Source organism: Phacochoerus africanus, chromosome 6, assembly GCF_016906955.1.
Source record: "Phacochoerus africanus isolate WHEZ1 chromosome 6, ROS_Pafr_v1, whole genome shotgun sequence".
Classification (NCBI taxonomy): Eukaryota; Metazoa; Chordata; class Mammalia; order Artiodactyla; family Suidae; genus Phacochoerus; species Phacochoerus africanus.
Genome location: NC_062549.1, coordinates 129,928,103 through 129,947,282, shown reverse-complemented (window position 1 = coordinate 129,947,282; position 19,180 = coordinate 129,928,103). Strand labels below are relative to the sequence as shown.

At 42.8% G+C, this 19,180-nt stretch overlaps 2 protein-coding genes across 2 annotated transcripts in view; one reads left to right on the top strand and one right to left on the bottom strand.

The window, feature by feature from the left end:
• Positions 1-19,180, bottom strand: part of ODF2L (outer dense fiber of sperm tails 2 like) — a 362,976-nt gene that overhangs the window by 164,340 nt on the left and 179,456 nt on the right. The gene's annotated exons all lie outside the window — the stretch shown is intronic.
• The window catches only part of LOC125130049 (calcium-activated chloride channel regulator 4-like), a 29,451-nt gene continuing 17,264 nt past the window's right edge, over positions 6,994-19,180 (top strand). The window contains exons 1-6 of the mRNA XM_047785407.1: positions 6,994-7,180; positions 12,054-12,194; positions 12,330-12,477; positions 16,418-16,526; positions 17,741-17,918; positions 18,246-18,464. Coding sequence (XP_047641363.1) covers positions 7,025-7,180; positions 12,054-12,194; positions 12,330-12,477; positions 16,418-16,526; positions 17,741-17,918; positions 18,246-18,464 — 951 coding nt within the window. The 5' untranslated portion in view covers positions 6,994-7,024. The remainder of the gene's footprint in view (positions 7,181-12,053; positions 12,195-12,329; positions 12,478-16,417; positions 16,527-17,740; positions 17,919-18,245; positions 18,465-19,180) is intronic.

Below are 19,180 nucleotides of genomic sequence, written 5' to 3'. Positions count from 1 at the left end.
GCACACGCTGGGCACGGGGAAGCCCAGAAAAGGAGGAAGGCGCAGTGTCACAGGGTGAATTCCAACCCCCCCCCCCGCCCAGTTCTGCATTGCTAGTGAGTACCACATAGGTGACAGGAATGCAGGGCTGCCTTCGGGAAATCACATAAGCAACTCGGCTTTGCAATTCAGAACGAAGCTCTTTTCCTTTTGTAAAATGAAGATATTGCAGACATTGTTCCTTCCAGGAAATCGAAAGTTAAATCACAGTTGAATGCCTGCCTCTTTTCACAAGGAAAGAAACTGGCTGTTACTGTCTTATCATGTGACCAACTCATGACTTAAAAGTCCCGTGACAGGCGACCTCTGTGTCACCATGGTAATGAGAAGGCTGACTCTCCCTGGAGAGAAGTCCCTGCTGTTTACTAAGCTCCCAGAGAGGAGGAGCTTCCAAGGCGGAAGGTTAATACGGAACAAAGAACCTTAAATTAACACCCCACTTTCTTCACTTGGCGTATCGATTCTCCCTGTGAGAAATATGAGATTTCCCCTCTCACTGATAAATGTAAAACAGCAGGAACAAATGCGTTTCCTCTGTGGCTCTTGGAAAACAGTGTGACCCATTCAAATGTGCACCCACCACGGCTTATAAATAAAATGTTTGTTTGGGACAGAAACAGTAGAATACGGAATTATTAACACAGTAAAGGTAAGTTCTCCTCTAAATGCTCACCCATACAGTTAAAACTATAGAATAGAAATGGTTACCCATTGGAATCTATTATTTTTTTTGTGTGTGTGTCTTTTTAGGGCCACACCCACAGTATATGAACATGCCCAGGCTAGGGGTCAAATCTGAGCTATAGCCGCCGGCCTACACCACAGCCACAGCAACGTTGGGTCTGAGCTGCGTCTGTGACCTACACCACAGACCACAGCAACGCCGGATCCTTAACCCACTGAGCAAGGCCAGGGAGTGAACCTGCGTCCTCATGGATTTTAGTCAGATTCGTTTCCTCTGAGCCACAACAGGAACTCCTGGAATCTATTACTAATCAAATTTTACCAAACATTTTCCTAAGTTATTATCTGAAAACTAAGCAATAAAAATATGTATTTTGAATAAAGATTTTTATATGTAATAAAGGTATTATGTAGAAACAATTCATCGTAATTACATATGCAAAAATTTTAAACAATTTTGAATACTCCATATATCAACCTAGAGTTCTTATACAAAAGTGAAATAAAAATTAGCACAACCAAATCCGAAATTACTGTATGATATTTGAGGACACAGGGAGGATTTAAGCAAAATAACTACAGCATTAAATGTTCAAAATTCCACAATCCAGGGTAAAATTAAAGAGGAAATCAAACCTAAAATGAAAATTATGTATCAATAAACGACACATATCCCAGTGGAACAAAGCACTGTCTATTTGGAGCCTGATATATTGAAACTTGTGGACGTGGCCGACACAGTATTCCACGTACTTCTTTCACATTTATTCCTACACAATAAAAGACAAAATGAACGAGGAATCAGCTTGAGAATCCAGAAAAAGAGCTATATTATAAATCTAAAAGTAAGGAAAGCGCTAACTAATAATAAGAGAAATTAATGAAATAATAAGCACCAATAACAACAGTAACCAAAAGCAGTAAAAAATAATTTTTAAATGTATCATTTCTGCGGCTAGTACGTGTAGAGGAAAAAATCTTTCTCATATAACCCCCAAACTGAAATCTAATTGCCTGTACATGCGCATCGATCAGAGAACTCTTGGGTTAGAGTTAATCTGCATTCACAGCTGCATCCCTCCTCCACGAGAACCAGTCACGTCTATACCAGTCACCGCCCAGGCTTCCGGACCTCAGCCCCCTATAACCAACGCCGGCACAGTCGCGATGCTCACGTCCCGTCGCGCGGTTTGCTTAATAAACCTTTAAGGCAACTCACTGCTAAAAAGCGGTATCATTATAACGACACTGTCGTGAAATTATAGGTCTGACGTGTTGGGCAACAGCTAAATGTTTTCAAAGCTCCTTTTGGCCCAGTAATAGACAAGGACGTGCAACCGTTCCGAGTGTCCTAAGGGAGCTTATTTCCCTGAGCGTGATTTAACTTTGACCCGCTTAGCACAAGAAATCCCCTTTCTGATTTTTGACCAGCCAGCCTTTGTCCCAAATGCCTACCAGAGGTTGAGTTGATGTGGCCCTTGTGCCTGGGCAGCCAGCTGGAATCTGGAAGAGGCCAACTAGCTGTGGACGGTGATGGCTCTGAGTTCCTCACTTCCTTCTTCGGAAAGGGTATTAGAAATTCATCAAGGGAGAGAGAAGGAAAATATGCCAAGGGCGTTCAATCCTCTTAAACCCCGAGGAGGCCCCTTTTTAGACCCCACAAAGCATCATTCCCTTCTGTGCTGTCAGGAACGAGTAAAGGAGACTTCATACATGTTTGCCTGTTTCATGGGGCTGCATGTCTAGTGCTCAGAGGGGGCTTTTCCCAACGTCTCTGGTAAAGATGAAGGATCTCTCTTTCAACCTTCTGACCTAGAGTTTCCCTATGTTATTGAAGGAGCAATGGCACCACATTGCTATACGGTAGTAATTGACAGAGCACTGTAGATAAGCTATAATAAAAACTTCTAAAGAAGTAACTTGCATGTCCCCCAGACGCAACAGAGGACCTTTCTCCAACGTTTCAAAGATCTTAAACAAGTTTTTCTCCAGGTAGTGTGATGTGTTGTCATTTGAGGTTAAAATGATAATCATTCACTAATTCAGTCAGCCCATCAGTCAAAAAAATTTCCTGTACACTGACCCTACAGGACGAGAACAAGCTTGATTTTTTTGAAGCGGGATTTCAAGGAAAGGTAGGAAGCACTAAGAAAGGAGTTAAGAACCTGAACCTTGGAGTTCCCGTTGTGGCTCAGTGGTTAACGAATCCAACTGGGAACCATGAGGTTGCGGGTTTGATCCCTGGCCTTGCTCAGTGGGTTGAGGATCCGGCGTTGCCGTGAGCTGTGGTGTAGGTTGCAGACGCGGCTCAGATCCCGTGTTGCTGTAGCTCTGGCGTAGGCCAGTGGCTACAGCTCCGATTCGATCCCTGACCTGGGAGCCTCCATATGCCACAGGAGTGGCCCAAGAAATGGCAAAAAGACAAAAAAAAAAAGAAAGAAAGAAAGAACCTGAACCTAATACAACATTGTAAATCAATTATACCCCAATGAATTTTTTTTTTTTTTTTTTAAAGAAAGGAGGCCAGGAAGGGAACCAGGGAAGATGGCCCAGGGTGTATTTGTCAATGCCCAACCCCTACTCATCTAGGGAACCAAGACATCCCTGAAGTGGCCAATGTGACAGCTCCACCTTGTATCTGGCACTTCAATATTAAGTCTATGAATGTGCAATTATCCCATAATATTCTCGAGGGAATGGAAAGAAGATATGGGATGCTGCCTAAGAGGTCAGAGTCTGGGCACATATGATACAATTTTTATCTTGATAAAAATCTCTTGCTTGTTCAGAATGCACCACTGGTATCCTCCTCCCAAGCTGTTAAAGGTATTTTCTATTTTTAGCTCTCTTTTGGACTTCTGATGAGTTCTGGCACCTTTTGCTCTAGGACTAGACCTTCTTTTATTAAAATTTTTATTATAGTTGATTATAATGTTCTGTCAATTTCTGCTGTACAGCAAAGTGACCCAGTTATACATATATATGCATTCTTTTTCCCACATTGTCTCCTATCATGTTCTGTCACAAGTGACTGTATATAGTTCCCTGTGCTGTACAACAGGACCTCATCGCTTATCCATTCTAAATGTAAAGGTTTGTATCCTACTAACCCCAAACTCCCTGTCCATCTCACTCCCTCTCCCTCCCCCTTGGCAACCACAAGTCTCTTCTTCATGTATGTGAGTCTGTTTCTGTTCTGTAGATAGGTTCCTCTGTGCCATATTTTCGGTCCCACATATAAGTGATATCATACAGTATCTCTCTTTCCCTTTCTGACTTACTTCACTTAGTATGAGACTCTCTAGTTGCATCCACATTGCTGCAAACGGCATTATTTTGTCCTTTTTTATGGCTGAGTATTATTCCATTATGTATATGTATCACATCTTCTTAACCCATCTATATGTCAATGGACATTTAGGTTGCTTCCATGTCTTGGCTTTTGTGATTAGTGATGCAATGAACATAGGATGCATGCAATTTTTTGAACGAAAGTTTTGTCCAGATATATATCCAGGAGTGGGATTGCTAGGTCACATGGTAGTTCTATATTTAGTTTTTTGAGGAATCTCCATACTGTTTTCCATAGTGGTTGCACCAATTTCATCCCCACCAGTGGTGAAGAAGGATACCCTTTTCTCCACATCTTCTCCATTTGTTATTTGTTGTTTTTTAATGATGGTCATTATGACTGGTGTGAGGTGGTACCTCATTGTAGTTTTAATTTGCATTTTTCTAGTAATTAGTGATGTTGAGCATTTTTTCATGTGCCTGTTGGCCATTATATGTCTTCTTTGGAGAAATGTCTACATAGGTCTTATGCTTATTTTTCAATTGCATTGTTTGTTTTTTTTGGTATAGATTTGTATAGTTTTTTGTATATTTTGGAGATTAGCCCTTGTTGGTTGCATCATTTGCAATTATTTTCTCCAATTCTATAAGTTGTCTTTTAGGTTTTTGTAATGATTTCATTGCTATGCAAAGGCTTGTAGGTTTGGTTAGATCCCACTGGTTTATTTTTGCTTTGATTTCTGATGCTTTGGGAGACTGACCTGAGAACACATTTGTAAGGTTGATGTCAGAGAATGTTTTGCCTGTATCTCTTCTAGGAGTTTGATGATGTCTTGTCTTATGTTTAAGTCTTTGAACCATTTTGAGTTTATTTTTGTGCATGGTGTGAGGGTGTGTTCTAGTTTCATTGATTTACATGTGGCTGTCCAGTTTTCCCAGTACCACTTGCTGGAGGACTTTTTCCCCATTTCATATTCTTGCCTCCTTTGTTGAAGATTAATTGACCATAGGTGTCTGGGTTTATTTCTGGGTTCTCTATTCTTGTCCATTGGTCCGTATGTCTGTTTTTGTACCAATACTACACTGTCTTGATTATTGTAGCTTTGTAATATTGTCTGAAGTCTGGGAGAGTCATGCCTCCTGCTTTGTTTTTGTTCCTCAGAATTGCTTTGGCAATTCTGGGTCTTTTTATGGTTCCATATAAGTTTTTGGATTGTTTGTTGTAGTTCTGTGAAAAAAATGTCATGGGTAATTTGATAGGGATTACATTAAATCTGCAGATTGCTTTGGGTTGTACGGCCATTTTAATGATATTAATTCTTCCAATCCAAGAGCATGGACTATCTCTCCATTTTTTGAATCCTCTGTAATTTCCTTGATTAATGCTTTACAGTTCTCAGCTATAAGTCTTTCACTTCCTTGGTCAGGTTTATTCCTAGGTATTTAATTATTCTTGGTGTGATCTTAAAAGGTATTGTATTTTTACATTCATTTTCTAGTATTTCATTGTTAGCATACAGAAATGCCACCGAATTCTGAGTATTAATCTTTGCTGAATTCATTGATCAGTTCAAGTAGTTTTTGTGTGGAGGCCTTAGGGTTTTCTATATCAAGTGTCATGTCATCTGTATATAGTGATGACTTTACCTCTTCTCTTCCCGTACGGATGTGATTTATTTCCATTGCTTGTCTGATTGCTGTGGCTGGGACATCCAGTACGATGCTGAATGACAGTGATGAGAGTGGGCATCCTGGAGGACGAGACCTTCTACATTCATCTTCACAACTAACCTCCCTCCTTTTCTCTATTTTAAAAGCTCCTAATGTGTTATTTGCCTTATTAAACAATATTGCCTTATTGTGAAGCGACTAAATCTATGGGCTCTGGAGTAAAAATATTGGGTTCAAGTACTGTCTCTGCTGTTTACTAGCTATGTGACCTTGGCAAGTTGCTGAAATTGTGTGCTTCAGTTTCCCCAAAACTAAAATGAAGATAATATACATACATACATCCCAAAGTTGCAATGAAGATTAAGTGGGAGAATCTATGCCCTGGTAAAACTGAGTAAATATAAACTATCAATATTATTTACTTTGGCTCAATAGCCAACACATACCAGAACTTTTTTTTTTTTTTTTTTTGTAGGGCCACACCTGTGGCATATGGAATTTCCCTGGCTAGGGGTTGAATCAGAGCTACAGCGGCCATACTACACCACAGCCACAGCAACATGGAATCCAATCCACGTCTGTGACCTACACCACAGCTCACGGCAACAGTGGATCCTTAACTCACTGAGTGAGGCCAGGGATCAAACCCACATCCTCATGGATCCTAGTCGGGCTCATTACCGCTGAGCCACAGTGGGAATTTCCTACTAGACTTTTTTGATATACTTATATGAAAACAAGTTCTATTCATTCTTTACTGGACAGGATTCTTAAAAATTTATCGAATCTGCCTTAATTTATCAGCCTTTAAATTTAGATTTCAAAGCCACCTCATCTAATTTGGTACTACTTACATTTAGTAATCTTATATTTTTTCCATTGTTTATATTGTAAGTAATGTAAACGAAAATTAAATCACTCTGTCACCTGAATAATAAAATTAGTGTTACTGTTTCTATTAGTTTCATTACAGCATTGTATTTATTTTCATATTGCACTCTTCAGAAAATACAAACTATATGTTATATAGAAGAAATTAGCCATAGTTAGAAAGTATAAAAAATGTATCCCAAATGGAGTATGAACAATATATTTTGTAAAAGGATCTGAACTCTGCTATGATTCAGATCATTTTTAGAATAACATACAATAAAATGATTGTGTAAACTGAAGTCAAATATTTTCCCACATATGTAACGTTGACCTTTACACAGTCAATGCCCCATAATCAGCCAACCTTGATAATGCCTAGGAGCACATATATATATGAAAAGATTAAAGGTGAAAGAAAAGCCTCTTGAACAAGCCAGCCCTGGGCCAGAACGACTCAAGAGGGAGGATGGGTTTCTTCAGCTCTGTCCTCCTCTTGGTCCTACACCTGCTGCAAGGGTCCAGAACTTCCTTGGTTCAGCTGAACGCCAATGGCTACGAGGGCGTCCTCATTGCTATAGACCCTGCTGTGCCAGAAGATGAAACACTCATCACAGAGATAAAGGTAAGGAAGGAATGGAAGTCTCTGGTTGGAACTGCGGGGAAGAAGACAAGTTAGTAGCTAATGACGGCCATGGAAACGTCTCCAGGAAGTCTAAAAGCAGCATGGGCAGTGAGGACGATGCAGGACTGGGCAGTGAGAAGCAAGGGTTTCCGACGGGGTTCTGCTCTGTCTCACCACAGGACCAAAGCCCAAAAGGCGCAGGGACCTCCCGATCCTCAGTTTCTCTGCCTGTGAATCGGCAGTTGAACCTGTCTGCTCTTTAAACAGTTGTTTACTGAAGGCTTGCTCACGGCATGCCAGGAGAAGGAGCAGGGGTTTTTCCAGGGCCCTGATCTGCTGAGCACACATTCTTTCCAGATTACAGAGGTACCAGGAGCGTGCCGCTGCAGAGCAGGTCAGGGGTAGTGAGCTGCTAGGCAGTGGAATAAGTCAGCGAGGGGATGGGCAGGGCTGGACGGGAGAATGTGTGTTACCGTCTCCGGCGGGGTGTCAGGGGAGGCCTCACTGTGGATGTGACACTGACGGAGGCCCGAGGTGCGTGAGGGAAGGGCCACGGAGACCTGGGGGGCGGGGGACAGCAGGTGCAGTGGCATGGAGGGGACGGCATGCTTGATGTGACCAAGAAGCAACAGTGAATGTGCAGGAGGAAGGCTGGGGAGAGCTAAAGGGGGAAAGGCAGCAGGTCCCAGACCGCTGGAAAGATCTGGACTTTCACTCCGAGCGAGATGAGAATCCATACAAGGCTCTGAGCAGAGGAGAGGTGTGCGCTCATGACTGTTCTGGGGTCACTGGGGCGGCAGTGCTGAGGAAACTCTGCAGGGGGCTTTTCTTGTCACCCGTCCTGTACCAGCTCTGCTGTGGCACAGAGGTCCCATCATGCCCTAGCTCTGCTGGGGCAGAGAGGTCCCACCCTGCACCAGCTCTGCTGCAGCACAGAGGTGTAGGCGGCCACTGGGTAGGAAGCTGGCGGGTGAAGGGACGGTGACCAGGCCGGCACATGTCGTGGGTAGGGATCATTAACGTGGTGTGATCCTGGACTTTTTCTTCATCAGTGAAGTGACCACAGAGAAATATGGTGATGATTTACATGTGTTGGGTAAGGGAGGGGAGGAGGCAAAAAAGAAGTCAGGACTTCAGCGGTTTGGGGCTGAATACTTAGAAGGATGAAATTATCATCGACTGAGAAGGGAAAGACTTAAGTGGAGATACTTTTGCAGTTGAGAAGTCAAAAGTTACTCGATTCAAAGTCTGAATTTGGGATGCTTGCTAGATATCCACACGCTGGAGCTGGGAATCTGAATTCAGGGAAGAAATCTGGGTGGGGGTGCGATTTCAAGCCATGAGAGCTAATGAGTTCCTGGGAAGCATGGATGGAGAAGAGAAAGGCTCCGGGTTGGAGTGAGGCCTCTGGGTTCCGGTTTCTTTGCACTGCAGTACCCCACGCCGCACAGAGACGGCTGCGACAGCCGTGTGCGACCGTTCTCCCTGCCCCTGACAGCGACGTGGACTGCTCTCATCTTCGGTTCCTCCACGGCCACGTCCTTATGCGCACAGTGTTAGCCTTCTGCCTGGGCGTCGTTATCCGTCCGCAGCTGATGGGCTCGACCTCAGTCACGAGCAGGTGGTTCTGTGGCAGCCGTTCGGGACTCGTTCCGCGGGGTCTTAAGCACAGTGGTCTTCAGTCATTTGACACCTACTGGATTCCAGGAAAATGCAGAGATCCCTTTACTGAAGAACACAGGCTTGAGAGGCAGTTGATAGAGCTGATTCTGAAAGATGGCTTTTTCGTGTCCAGGACAGTTGAGCAGAATCAAGGCCTCGGAGTATCAGAGGTCAGTACTTGGAAGCGTTACTTACAGGGACGGAAATGCCGTGGAAGCGGTCCTCTTGGGAATGCACGAGGAAAGGATTTACTGTTAGTGGCCATTCCTAGACGAGACAACAATCCCCGGCATTCTCCCAGCTCTCCACAAGTGCTTCCACTAATACCACCAGGCAGCATGGTGAAATCCTCTCGTCCACATTACACGGAAGAGAAAACTGGGGTTCGGAGAAGCAAATAACTTTTCCCAGGTCACATTAAATAGAACAATCAGGAATTCCCATTGTGGCTCAGCGGTTGGCATCCACGTGGATGCAGATTTGACCCCTGGCCTCGCTCAGTGGGTTAAGGACCCGGCATTGCCATGAACTGTGCTGTAGGTCGCAGATGTGAATCAGATCCTGTGTTGCTGAGGCTGTGGTGTAGGCTGGCAGCTCCAGTTCTGATTGGACCCCAAGCCTGGGAACCTCCACATGCCGTGGGTATGGCCGTAAAAGACAAAAAGACAAAAATAAATAAATAAATAAAATGAGCAAATAGTACAATCAGAGCTGAGATCTGAAATTCAGCACATGGGCTTTGAAGGTGTCAGATCTGGGTTTGAGTTCCAGCTTATGTAAGATGGCAAAAATCACTCTTTTTTTGTAACTGGTGAACCAACTTGTAGACATAACTTTATTCTAACCATAATAAAATTTGTGTTAAATTGACCCATAATTTATGACCTGACTTTCAATTGCCAACTTTCCTTATTCCTTTTATTTTTATTTCTTATTTATTGGCTGTGCCTGTGGCACGTGGAAGTTCCTGGGTCAGGAATCACACCCTGCACCACAGCAGGGACAATGCCGATCCTTAGCTTGCTGCACCACCAGGGAACTGCCCTTCTTCCTTCTGTTCATATCTTTGCGGTTTTAGAGTAATTATTTTTTTGAAAATTTGATATCATAACCTTCTTTGATCCAACGAGATTATTATAGGAATTCACAGAAGGAACACTATTAACCACCTCGGCATACCCTAAGGTATCACAGTCACCTGATGTAGGGTCCGTGAAACACCTCATGACCTGGGAACACACAGGTACCAAGGCAGTTGTACAGAACCATGAGACTACAAAGCAAATTGAATCCCTTGGACTTGTGCAGTGCTCAGCCCACACAACTGGATGCAGCAAGCCTACTTTCCTGAACTGTACCACAGCTGAAATCAGAAACACACTTGTATCTCCTGGGCACAGAGAAGGCCTTCACTCTTGCAGTGAAGAAAGTAGCAACTGGTTGAGCTCTAAGTATCCCCCCCACACCCCCAAAAGAAAAAATAAATAAATAAAGAGGAGAGAGCTTCTTAGGGGGCAGGTAGAGAATTCTTTCATCTGCTTTTGCCAGCGGTGAAGTAACCTTCTATCTGCTTGAGGAGATCTCTGCAGAGCTCTTCCTCACTCCTAGCCAGTCCTCTGGCCTCAGTCCTTTGTACCCTGGATCCTGACTGGCCCCAGCTCTGAACCCAATCTGGTGGCTGGTCTCGTCGGTATGTGTGAGTCAGCACGGCAGACTCTCTTCGTGAGAACACAGGGGAGCCCTGGAATTCCCGAGGGAGAATAATTCTCTTGGGGGCTCCTGTAGGTCAGGAGCCCTCAGGGGGAGGAGTGCGTTTCTGGGGAAACAACGGCGTAGACTCGGATTGGGTGTTGCCAGCAATGAAGAGCTTGACCTCTCACCCAGCACCCAGCTCCCCTCAGTCACTCAGTGGACTTGGCGAGGCAGAGGGTTACCACAGGAACTCCCCGCCAGTCTATTCTGCCAGGAGACAGTGAGCTCCAGAGGCTATTTCTCTTACTAATCATGGGATCTTTGGCTTCAGGATACTGAACAATATAAGGTGATTGTATTTTCGACTGGGTGACAGAGCAAAGGGATCCGCCTGTGATCCGAGAGCCTGGCCTCTCCTACAAATTCTGCCATCACTCCACTCCAATCCCAGTCCAGGCTTCCAGTCCAGCTGCTTTCCCTGAGCTGAGGGATAATAAAAACCTTTTCTCTGAGCCACCCCAGAGCCCCTTCTCCCCCGCTTTGTTCCAGCTGAGACTGTTCTCTGCGAAGACTGACCAACAGTAATGACACCAGGCAGTTTTATGACTGCTGCGTGTCCAGGACTTTATAACTTATTCCATGTTTACAACCCCAAAGACAGGCTGTAATAGTTCACTTAAGGGATGAAGAAACAGCTTCAGAGGGTTGCATAAATACTGGCCAAGTTCTATCATCCAGAAAGCGCCAATGCCAGTGTTGGAACTAAGTGGGTGACTCTACAGTCTATGCCATTATTATTTTATACAATTTCTCACAGCACCAAACAGCAGAATTTTCCCTTTGTTGAAGGATTATGGAAAACCCGAAGACTTTAACGAGCAGGATTAAGCTATAATTTGGGACGGACAGTTGATAGTGTTGGAATTGTGAGGGAGAAACCTGCTACTAGTTGCTTTCTCTATCTACCCTATTTTTTTAGCTTTCTTGTTTTTTTACTTAAAATATAGTTGATTTACAATGTTGTGACAATGTCTGCTGTACAGCACGGTGACCCAGTCATACATGTGTACGCATTCTTTTATCACACTATCTTCTATCACGGTCTAGCCCAGGAGGTTGGGTGTCGTTTCCTGTGCAGTACAACAGGGCTTTGTTGCTTATCGATTCTAAATATAAGAGTTTGCATCTATCAACCCCAAACTCCCAGTCCATCCCACTCCCTTCTCCCTCCCCTTTGGCAAACGCAAGCCATAAAAAAGAATGAAATAATGCCGTTTGCAGCAACATGGATGCGACTAGAGATTCTCATACTAAGTGAAATGAGTCAGAAAGAGAAAGACAAGCACCATAAGATCTCGCTTATATGTGGGACCTAGAGTATGGCAAAATGAACAGGCTGGCAGATACACAGAATGGGCCTTCTCTCTACTCTTAACTTGGGAAGGGCCTGTGACGAGCACCTGCTCATTGACTCCACACTCACGCGGCCATCTTCTCGTACTCTTTCCTCTAATAATAGGACATGGTGACTGCTGCATCTACATACCTGTTTGAAGCCACAGAAAAAAGATTCTTTTTCAAAAATGTATCAATATTAATTCCAGAGAGCTGGAAGAACATCACACAATACAAGAGGCCCAAACAGGAAAGCTACAAACACGTAAGTCAAAAAGCTTCTCTTACAAGCATTTTCTCTGCTGCTTCTCCGTTTTGACCTAAATTAATCATTCCTGAGTTTTTCAGACAAATGTCATTTCTATTCTGACGGTTTAAAAATCTTTTGAAACATTCGCAGGCTGATGTCATCGTTGCACCACCGACCGTCCCAGGTAGAGACGAGCCGTATACCAAGCAGTTCACCGAGTGTGGAGAGAAAGCAGAATACATCCATTTCACCCCCGACTTTGTACTCGGAAAAAAGCAAAATGAATTTGGACCATCAGGTAGGAATTTTGGTTAAAACAAGCATTTTGCAATGATTCCAACAAGCAGATTTGTATCCATGTTCTGTGTACAAGCCTTGGAGCCAGAGTTCCTAGGTTCAAATCCTGACCCACTACAGCTGTGGGTGACCTTGGACAAGTGACCTAGGCTCTCTGAGCTTATTTCCTAAAAAACAGTGCATAGAGCTCTTACCTTAAAGAATTGTTGGGAATGTTAAACCAGATGATCTTTCTCATTGTACTCATTCCAACGTCTTCAGAAATTTGCAGCTACAATACATGCTTTTCCTAAGGAATATATATATTTTTTTCCTTTTAGGGCTGCACCTGCAGCATATGGAAGTTCCCAGACTAGGGGTTAACCTGGAGCTGCAGCTGCCAGCCACAGTCACAGCAACACAGTATCCAAGTCATATCTGTGACCCACGCCACAGCCGGAGCAAGACCAGGGATCAAACCCACATCTTCATGGATACTAGTCGGGTTCTTAACCTGCTGAACCACAATGAAAATTCGAAGGAATAACTTTTATATTTTAATTTTTTAGTTCTCCACTGCTGGATATTAATCAATCACATGTCACCCCTATGGAAGACAGATGCATGAAAATCTGAAAAGGGCCAAGATGACAGTTCCTAGCCAAGAAAAAACACTCATAGGCTGTTAGCTGCTGCTGTTATTATTCCAACTATTCCTTTAACCAGATGAACTTGATCTACAAGAGATAATTTTTTACCTATTAAAATAGCAATTTCATCTGGTTAAAACTGAAAGTTAAGATCATTGTCCCAAAGGAACTAAAATGCACATTATTTTTTACAGGAAAATGAAAAATATCAAAGGAAGGCTCCGTCCACATGTCACTACTCAGTAAACGCCTTCCTGCATATTTACAGCCCAGAATCACCTCTTCCTCCTCCACTGCCCCTTCAATGAAGATTCCTTAAGTCCTAGCTCTGTCAGCTAGACCTGGTCCTCACCACTGCCTGGACCTGCTCCCCACCCCAATCGAGAAAGTGCCATCTCCCCACCCCAGCCCAGGCTTCCCTCTCCCTATACTTTGGTCTCACCGTATTTGTTCTCCTTGGCACCATAATCCTTTGTGCCCTTCTAGATACACTTTCTTTCCTACCTGGCGTGTCCAGTGAAGTCAGTCATGTCAGCTACCATTATACACAGCTCATTCCCTCACCACTCGCATTCTTGTTTCACTAAACTTGCCAAGCTCTCTGTACTGAATTTCCAGCCAGTTTCGTTTGGCTCTCAATATGTCTCCAAGTTTGTGAAAGAAAATTATAAAACTAATTGGTATCTTAAAAAAAAAAAAAAAACTTGCAGTTCCCACTGTGGCCCAGTGGATTAAAGATCCAGCCTTGCTAAGCCACAGCCAAGCCATAGATCACAGCTGTGGCTTGGATTCCATTCCTGGCCCAGGAACTTCCACATGCCGTGGATGCAGCCAAAATACAAATAAAAATAAAATAAAATAACACCTTTTCCAAGCTCAGTGAAGCCCTCAAAGTCATGCAACAATGACTGGACTTGCCTCCTCTCATCTCCCCACAGCACCTGTCCTAAACTTCCACCATGTTCTCAAGCTCACCACTCTTCTCAACTCCATCAGTTAACAGATGCTTTGATGCAGAAAGCAGAGTCCCTACCATCTTCTTCTCCACTTTCAAACTCATGCCCACCTTCCTCTCCCCCAGCATCCACCTGTCTTAGAAGAGCACGGCTTTCTCCAGTCTTTAAAGCCAACGCCTTCATCGGAGCTCCTGTTCTCTCCCCATACCGCCCGTCTCGGCCCATCTCATAACTGACAGTTCCTCTTTCCCTCCTAGACTTGTGCTTCTGCCATGCAGTGAGACACGTGTTTATGAAAAAAAACACATTCTTCAAAGGAGTGCCTTAAAGAGAACATGGCTTTTGGGGAGAAGCTTTAAGAAGAAACTCCTCAAAATCTATGCCATCTGCAACTAAAATAACAACAGTAACAATAATTCCCTGGAAAGATCTCTTGGGCACCAAGCAGCAGCCCTTCAGTGTGGCCGAAGGCTGCCGACAGAGCAGATATTAAAAGAAAACACACACACACACACACACACACACACACACACACCCAGAAATGCCATTGGAAATGAGAACAGGGCTAGTGGGAACTGAGACAATGATGGGGATAGGAATGGGATTCTAAGTCAGAGGGGGTGCCTTTTATTTTTATTTAATTTTTTTTTTGTCTTTTGTATTTTTAGAGCCACACCTGTGGCATGTGGAGGTTCCCAGGCTAGGGGTCAAATCGGAGCTGTAGCCGCCAGCCACAGCCACAGCCACGTGAGATCTGCACCACACCCGTGACACCACAGCTCATGGCAATGCCAGATCCTTAACCCACTGAGCAAGGCCAAGGATCGAACCCGCAACCTCATGGTTCCTAGTCAGATTATTTAACCACTGAGCCATGACGGGAACTCCTGGGTGTGCCTTTTAAAAAGAAAAATTGTATATATTTGAAACATACAGCAGGATGACTTGATAGACATGTACACAGTGAAATGATCACAACAGTTAAACTAACCAACATATTGTCTCCTCACCTAGTTACCTTTTTTTGTGTTTGATCAGAGCACCTGTAATCTACTATTTTAGCAAACTAAGGTGGGCATGGGAGCCAGGCAATCAGCCATGAGCTGAGAAGGAAGTGAGTCTGAGAGTGGGCTCAGCAAAAGGGGCAGTTAACTTAAATTTCCTTACATTTCACCAAATTCCTATTGCAGTAGCTGATGTGAGAGCTTTTTCCTGCCACAGAATATATATAACTCACTCACACCAATCTAGCTCCATTTGCCTAGGAAACGTAAAAACAGTGTTTTTAAAATTTAATGTGCAGAGAAATAACTTAGGGATCTTGTTGATAAGAATATTCTGAGTCAGTAGGTCTAGAGTAGACCCAAGATTCTGCATGTCTTGTTAGTTCCCAGGTGATGCTGACACTGCTGGTGCAAGGAACACACTTTGAGTAGCAAGGACTTAAAGAAGGAATATGACTACTGCATAATACTGACAGTCCCCCCTGATTTCAGGCCTCACGAGTACATTTGAGTTGGCAGACTAGACTATTTTTCCAGTCTCTCCTTCTCCATTTCTATTTCCTCTGAAATTTTTCCTAATATTGCTAAAACAAAAATCCCACATGTTTCTTCTTTCTGAATTTAAGCTTGGATTTACCTTTATTCTTCTATTCCCTCTGAAATTCTTAGGGAAAAAAAATTGAATTCTGACTCTCTCTCTCTAAACGTATCCTAGTCAAGGACTAGATCTTACTCATCTTTATGTTCCTAAGACCTTTTATAGTGCTGAATATATATAATTAACAATAATGGTTTTCACTTAATGCTTCTATGTGCTAAGTACTATAATTTAATCACCTCATTTACACCCTCCCCCAACTTATGTAAGGTTGATCTATGGTAGTGTTTTTCGGTCTTGTTTTTTTTTTTATTAACAACCCCCCAAGGAGCATGCATAGATATTTTTTAACAAATTGTACTTTCACGAAAATTTAGTACTATGGGTATGGTATATATCTGTTTATGATGTTGGCAGAGTGAGTTTGCAGAGTCAAAAACCAATGTAATATCTATGACGTTTTGCCTCCTGCCCCAAGAACTAAAGCTCAAAGCCCCATCTATTCTGCCCCTAGCTTATTTATATAAAATAAATATTTATTTGATTTGACAGGCTGTGGAATAAAAAAATAACATGCTAAAAATACTATTTAACAATAAAATGCAATGCAAGGCAATATGCTTTTTTATAAACAAGTAAATAAATGTTAGCAGTTATTTAAAACCTAAATATTTTTATAAAAATTTTCCTGAAATATATGAGACAAATTTTGTCACTTGAATCGTCATCCTGTATTTGGAATATCTCCCCACAGGCAGACTGTTTGTGCACGAGTGGGCCCATCTCCGCTGGGGCGTGTTTGATGAGTACAATGATGATGAGCCTTTCTACAGCGCGAAGTCAAAGAAAATTGAAGCGACAAGGCATGGCCATTTAAATCATCCTAAATTACTGCAGGCTTTAATTTCTTCTTTTCCTTAGTTTGAGTTCTTTCAAAAGCCATGTATTCATTTTCACCTCAATGCAGGTAACAGATGCTATGTCACAAAGCAATGCTTTTCTATTTTTTTTTTTTTTTTTGAAAATGTATTTTAAAGTAGGTGGTTATCTTGGGAGTTCTCACTGTGGTGTAGTGGGATAAGAATCCAACTGCAGGAGTTCCTATCGTGGCGCAGGGAAAACGAATCTGACTAATATCCATGAGGTTGCAGGTTCGATCCCTGGCCTCGCTCAGTGGGTTAAGGATCCCACTTGCTGTGGCTGTGGTGTAGGCGGGCAGCTGTAGCTCCGATTAGACCCCTAGCCTGGGAACCTCCATATGCCGCGGGTGCAGCCCTGAAAAAATAAAAAAATTTAAAAAAAAAAGAAGGCTCCAACTGCAGTAGCTGGGTTACTGCAGAAGTGCAGGTTTGAGTCCCAGCCCAGGGCAGTGGGTTAAACCCAGAATTGCCTCAGCTGCAGCTTGGATTCAATATCCGGCCCAGGAAATTCCATGTGCCTCTGGTGTGGCCAGTTACAAAAAAAAAAAAAAAAAAAAGGCGGCTGGTTATCCATTTAAAACACACTAGTTTCAAAAGCACTTGGTAGCCAAGCTGACACATTTTTATACCTCTGCCACAGTTGCCAGAACTCATTTGCACTTAAGTTTGTGTTGTGTGTAAAGGGCTGCCCTACAAGCTAAACTAAAACCTGAAGCTATGAAACATTCCATACTTTTGAGGATATCTTCTTTGAATAAAAAATATACAACGAGTCTTAGGCTAAAGAGGTACCTAGAGTCAATGATTTCACCAGGTGCCTGGTCCAGACACCTGCAGTGCATTCACCATCACAAGCTACTACAAGAGGTGTTCGGAGAAGCAGAGCCTATAGCCATTAGTGTAAATGGGAAAAAGGAGCTTTAATCCCAGCAGAGAACTCAGCCATTTTCTTTCTAAAATTTCTTGAAATACAGATAAGTGCTCTGGTAGAAAATCTTAAACTTTACTATCAAAACAGGATCTATGTGGTATTCAAATAAGAACAAAACCTTGACACAAAGATCATTATTATAAACATTGAGACAAAGGCCACTTAAGATTTTCAAAAAGTGTTAATGATTAGGTTGTCTCAAAGACTAACTGTCACATATTTTCAGGTGCTCAACAGGTATTACTGGTATAAACAGAGTTCATAAGTGTCAAGGAGGCAGCTGTGCAACCAAGCCATGCAGAATTGATTCTACTACAAAACTATATGAAAAAGATTGTCAATTCTTCCCTGATAAATATCAAACTGAAAAGACATCCATAATGTTTATGCAAGGCATTGATTCTGTAAGTATACCAATAATTACTTCAGATTGTATATTTATAATCAAAGGACATGTGATGAACTTTATAAATATCTGAGCAGGTGACTTGAGGGATTAGACTATTAATATCGAATGCTTTGAACACTGACTGGCACATAGTAAGCACTCAACTAGTGTAATCTATTATTATTATTATTGGAAATCTACCTAACTATTAAATGGTTCCTCAGTGAATCATATTTCATTCAATAAACAACATATTTGGAGGATTTTCATTTTTTTAGATTTGTAGTTGAGTTTTTAAATACACTGAATATAAAAATTATTTGTCATTTTATTAACCTCTTAGGTTGCTGAGTTCTGTAATGAAAAAAACCATAACCGAGAAGCTCCAAGCCTACAGAATAAAAAGTGCGGTTCCAGAAGCACCTGGGAGGTGATCAGCAATTCCGAGGATTTTAATAACACAGAAGTAATGGTGGCACCACCCCCGGCACCCGTCTTCTCATTGCTGAAGATCAGTGAGAGAATTGCATGCTTAGTTCTCGATAAGTCTGGAAGCATGGCAGTAAGTTCATGTGCCCATTTGTTCTAAATGTAGAGTCAGAGCCTTGATGGAATGCTTAAAAACTCTCTGAAGGCTCCCTGCCCCTGGGCTGTTCCACGTTGCATGGCGGCTTAAGTACCATCACCTCCTGTGGTCATGAACTCAAGAGGAGCAGTGAATATTACAATGAAAGGGTGGCCATAGAGCTAGAAGGACCTAATCCAAGAACCTCTGTTTTATCCAGAAAATGGAGAATTTGAGGAGTACTTCTAGGCTCATTAGCAAAGCTTTAGTTAGAAAATCAGAACTAAAGATTGAAATATGAAAATGTTTCCTGACCTCCCCCCCCACTTATCTATTGGAAAAACTTAACAGACATGTGAAGATAGTGGACTGAAGGCTTTTAAACTCCATTCAAGTCAATGAACAAGATCAATGGGGAGAATTCTTTTTTTTTTTTTTTGGCTTTTTGCTATTTCTTGGGCTGCTCCTGTGGCATATGGAGGTTCCCAGGCTAGGGGTCGAATCCGAGCTGTAGCCACCGGCCTACACCAGAGCCACAGCAACGCGGGATCCGAGCCGCGTCTGCAACCTACCCCACAGCTCACGGCAACGCCGGATCGTTAACCCACTGAGCAAGGGCAGGTACCGAACCCACAACCTCATGGTTCCTAGTCGGATTCGTTAACCACTGCGCCACGACGGGAACTCCATTGGGGAGAATTCTTAACATGGCT